The sequence below is a fragment of the Diuraphis noxia genome, unplaced genomic scaffold (assembly GCF_037042655.1).
Source record: "Diuraphis noxia isolate RWA-SAM2 unplaced genomic scaffold, SU_Dnox_SAM2 contig0001, whole genome shotgun sequence".
NCBI lineage: Eukaryota > Metazoa > Arthropoda > Insecta > Hemiptera > Aphididae > Diuraphis > Diuraphis noxia.
In genome coordinates this window covers 19,217,391-19,221,539 of record NW_028301711.1, presented here as the reverse complement: position 1 = coordinate 19,221,539, position 4,149 = coordinate 19,217,391, and the positions used below count along the sequence as shown (strand labels likewise).

The 4,149-nt window shown below is 26.7% G+C and overlaps 1 protein-coding gene across 1 annotated transcript; it reads left to right on the top strand.

The window, feature by feature from the left end:
- The first annotated feature begins 702 nt into the window (after window positions 1-702).
- On the top strand, window positions 703-1,701 carry LOC149060205 (uncharacterized). The gene is made up of 4 exons (XM_089218215.1): window positions 703-871; window positions 1,045-1,165; window positions 1,239-1,358; window positions 1,454-1,701. The coding sequence occupies exons 1-4, from the start codon at window positions 703-705 to the stop codon at window positions 1,581-1,583; spliced, it is 540 nt and encodes a 179-aa protein (XP_089074341.1). The 3' UTR covers window positions 1,584-1,701.
- The last annotated feature ends 2,448 nt before the right edge of the window (window positions 1,702-4,149 follow it).

The window sequence follows — 4,149 nt, the reverse complement described above, 5'->3', positions numbered from 1 at the left end:
TATTTGACAATTTCAATAGAATTCTACCTTGGCAAGGACTTAGGATTGGTGATGAGGGATTTGAAGTAAATACTAAATTGTTGACATAGTATTTGTATTGTTAACCCGGGTTTATTATTTATATTTTAGAAGTTCTATGATGCGATTAATTACTTAAATAGTTGGGAAAATGAAGTAATTGCTCATCACATAACACCAGAAGAGTTTTTAACACCTCAAACTGCACAGAGTCTCCGAGTAACATTACATTCGACTATAGATCTTTCTATGTATCTATTGGAAAAATGTGGTTTCGAATACGTTCTAACGGGGAAAATGTGTCAGGATCCGTTAGAAGTATGCAACTCCTGTTTAATTTCTATAATTTATTTAATTTTTGTTTTTTTTTTAGAAATTTTTTGGTATTATTAGACAAGCCGCTGGTCCAAACGACCATCCCACCATGACGAAATAACAAGGTATGATCACAACAAACTGAATTTCGTTCAGTCTACGCAGAATAGGGTGGGAGTAATCCTCGTCATTTGATTGGCTTATACTTTACGCGCCTTTTATGAGTTTTTGATTGTATAATGCATTGTGTTATATTAATAATAAAATATTAAAATATTTTTTTTTTATACATTATACTGTATTTGGTACATTTTCATTTTTTCCTGTTAGTGTGTTTGTTTATAAATTGTTGTTCTTGGCTTTTTCACTATGCCAGTTTGTGCATTTATTGGTTGCTATAGTGGCAGTAAAAAAATAAAAAGTAGCAATACTAAAGTTCACATTTATAGATTTCCTAAAGACTCACATATGAGGGCTCAATGGTTTGAACAAATTCAAAAAGGTTCAAAGGAAACTGTGAATATTAATTTTGAAACAGGTATGTAATAACAATACATATAATTATATAAACAAGCAAACCAATAAAAAAATGAATCTATTAACGCTATAATATTTAAAATACTCTGTAATAAATCAGTAAGACATAATAAGTTAGTTTACTAGTTACTAGTTTATAAATAATAATTCAATGTTTGACGAGTTTAATTTTAGCTGCAGTATGTTCATTACATTTTCCACCTAGTTCATACGAGAACAAAACAAGGGCACAAAACATGTTAAATTACACACCCATCCGTGGCAGAAAACTAAAACCTGATGCAGTACCATTAAGGTTAAAGTCCCATCTATTTCTGATATTGAAGTTGGTTTAATACAAATAAAAAAATGTTATTTGCTTACTATAGTAATCGTGAATGTCTTGAAACAAGTATGCATGGTAAAAATAGTCCAGTTCAACAATCACCAAAAATTTGTACACCGTCTGGATCATTTTTAGTTACAAATCTAGCTGATGAACCAACCAGGTATCAATAAACCAATGTGCTGTTATTTTGTTTAAAAAATTAAACAAATTAATTATTTTCTATTTTTATAATACATTTAAACATTTTTTTTTCAGTATTGAACCAGCAATTAAAGTAAAAAAAAGTTGTAAAATTAGTCTTTTTGATAGGTTGGAATCTGATACAAATTTTGGGGTAGAAGTTCTTGCAGAAGAATATAATGATTCTTGTTCGTATCAAAGGTAAATAATTAAATCTTCAAAATATAATAAATGTATTTCTTCTGTGACTATAATAACCAATATTATATTTTATATTTGCTTTTGTGTTTTGCATGACTAGTTGTAATCCATAGTTGATCAGTTACTTAGGAAGATAACCATTTGAAAATCATAAAAGTTAATCTCAATATAAATACTACTTCTTGGTTCGTGCGGGAGTATAGTTTTTATAATAACCTGACGGACCAAGAATTGTATTTAATATTGAAATATAATATGTTTTAGCAATTTTTTTTAAACATTTGTTACAAATGTATAAATCAATAGCATTAATTTATTTATACATCATAACTATTACAAATGTATAAATTATAATTATTACAAATATATAGATTATAATTGTTTTATTTAGCTACTTAAATATTGACAATAAATTATACATTATTACTTTATTACTTAACTAACATGTACTTATGTAAAATATTTTATAAATGTGCAACTCAACTAGTATTGTAAATCATATTTTATTCATGTTTTTCTTTTTTATAACAAACTATATTGTTTATTGGTTTGGTATTATTGTATTTTTTTTTACTACTAGAATTTATTGTTTATTCATTGTTATGCATGATGATCAAATAAATGTTAATTGTTTTTTTATTTATAAATACCTAAGTATTATTTATTTGAGTATAACACCATACTTTTAGATTGAAAAATGATTTTGAAAATTGTAAGAAGGATAAAGAAGTTCTTTTAATTGAAAATACTAAACTTCAAAATATTATAAAAGGGTTAAGTGCTCAAAATGAGTATTATAAAAATTTTGTTGATTTGGAAAATCAGAGATTTGAAACTCGTTTCAATGATTTGTTAAATAAATTATTCAGTCCAACCCAAATCAGTCAAATTCTTCATCCAACTAGAAAAGTATACAAGTGGTTGCCTGAAGATATATCCTCAGCAATCACTTTGCGCAGTATATCCCCTAAAGCTTATCGATATTTAAGAAATAAAAAGCAATATCCATTACCCGGTTAGTTTATATTTAATTTATAAAATGGGAACAGATTTTTTAAGAAAATGAAAATTAATATTCACAAATTAATCTGTTCCCAATAAATAGTAAGATCTACAACATATAAAAAAGAATAATAAATGGATACTATTATACCAACTAAACTATAAAATTTAATTTAAGGTTTATCTACATTAAGAAGATGGGCATCAACTTTTAAAGTTGAACCAGGAATATTGGAAGGTGTACTAACTCTAATGAAAGCCAAAGGTAAACAATACATTTTTTTGACAAACTAAACTCTATAAGTAAAAAAGGTAGTTTAATCAACGTTCTAAATAAATTGTTGTATACTTGTGTTATTTTTCCAAGGAACATTAATGACTAGTAGAGAAAAACTTACTGTAATTTGTTTTGATGAGACTTACGTGTCTAACAGATTATGTTATGACAAAAAGAACGAACAAGTAATTGGTCCACATAAATGTGTACAAACGGTTGTAGTTAGAGGTACCAAATATTATTTAAGTTTCACTGAAAATAATAATTCAACTTACTATTTCTTAATTAATTTTATTATTTAATAAAATGTAATCCAATAACAATTTAGGTCTTACAAGTAATTGGAAACAGCCAATTTTTTACAACTATGATACTAAAATGACTAAAGAATTATTATTTAACATAATTGAAGAGTTACACAAAATTGATTTCAATGTTATTGCTATGGTAAGCGACATGGGTCCTTCCAACATGGGTTTATGGCGAACCTTGAACATTTCAATTGAAAATACAACGTTTGAACATCCATCGACATCCAATAAAATACATGTTTTTGCAGATGTACCTCATCTTTTGAAATTAGCCAGGAATCACCTAATTGACAAGTTGAATATTGAAATAAAAAGAAATTTTAATTATATATTATAATAATAAATATTTTTTTTTTTTTAGTGGTTTTGTACTTCCAAATTCAAATTATGTAGGTAAATCAATTTTACAGACTCTATTAAAAATTGATTCAGGCGACTTAAAGTTAGCATATCGTTTGACCGAGAGACATCTGGACGTACAGGGTTGTGGAAGGATGAATGTTAAACTAGCTTCCCAAGTCTTTTCAGAAACTGTTGCTAAAGCCATAGCTTATTGTGGGGAAAAGAATTATTTAGATAAACTAAATTGGAAAGATGTAAGAAGCTTTTTAATTTATGTGCTATAAATAATAGACCTATGAATATATGTTTACTTGAAAAACAGGCCTCTGAAATGATTCTTCTGTTCAACAATTGGTTTGACATCTTCAACACTCAGCATAAGTTTGATGGCAGTACTCCAAGCTATGGTATAAATGTAGAGCATCAAGATGAACTTCTTGATAAAATGAGTACTTTTATACTGGAAATGCGAATATATGGAAAAAAAACCCTTGTTCCTTTCCAAAAAGGTTGTAATTTTATACTTTGTAATAAAACATGTATTGTTTTAATAATTATTTCTTGATTATTTTATCCTATTATTATAGGAATAGCAGTGTGTAATAAATCTTTAAAATCATTATTAAAATATTTAAAAG

Coding starts and splice junctions, on each gene's coding strand:
- LOC149060205 (XM_089218215.1), top strand. CDS start 703: ATGCCAGTTTGTGCATTTATTGGTTGCTATAGTGGCAGTAAAAAAATA. Junction 872..1,044: donor GAATATTAATTTTGAAACAG/GTATGTAATAAC, acceptor GTTTAATTTTAG/CTGCAGTATGTTCATTACAT. Junction 1,359..1,453: donor CTAGCTGATGAACCAACCAG/GTATCAATAAAC, acceptor TTTTTTTTTCAG/TATTGAACCAGCAATTAAAG.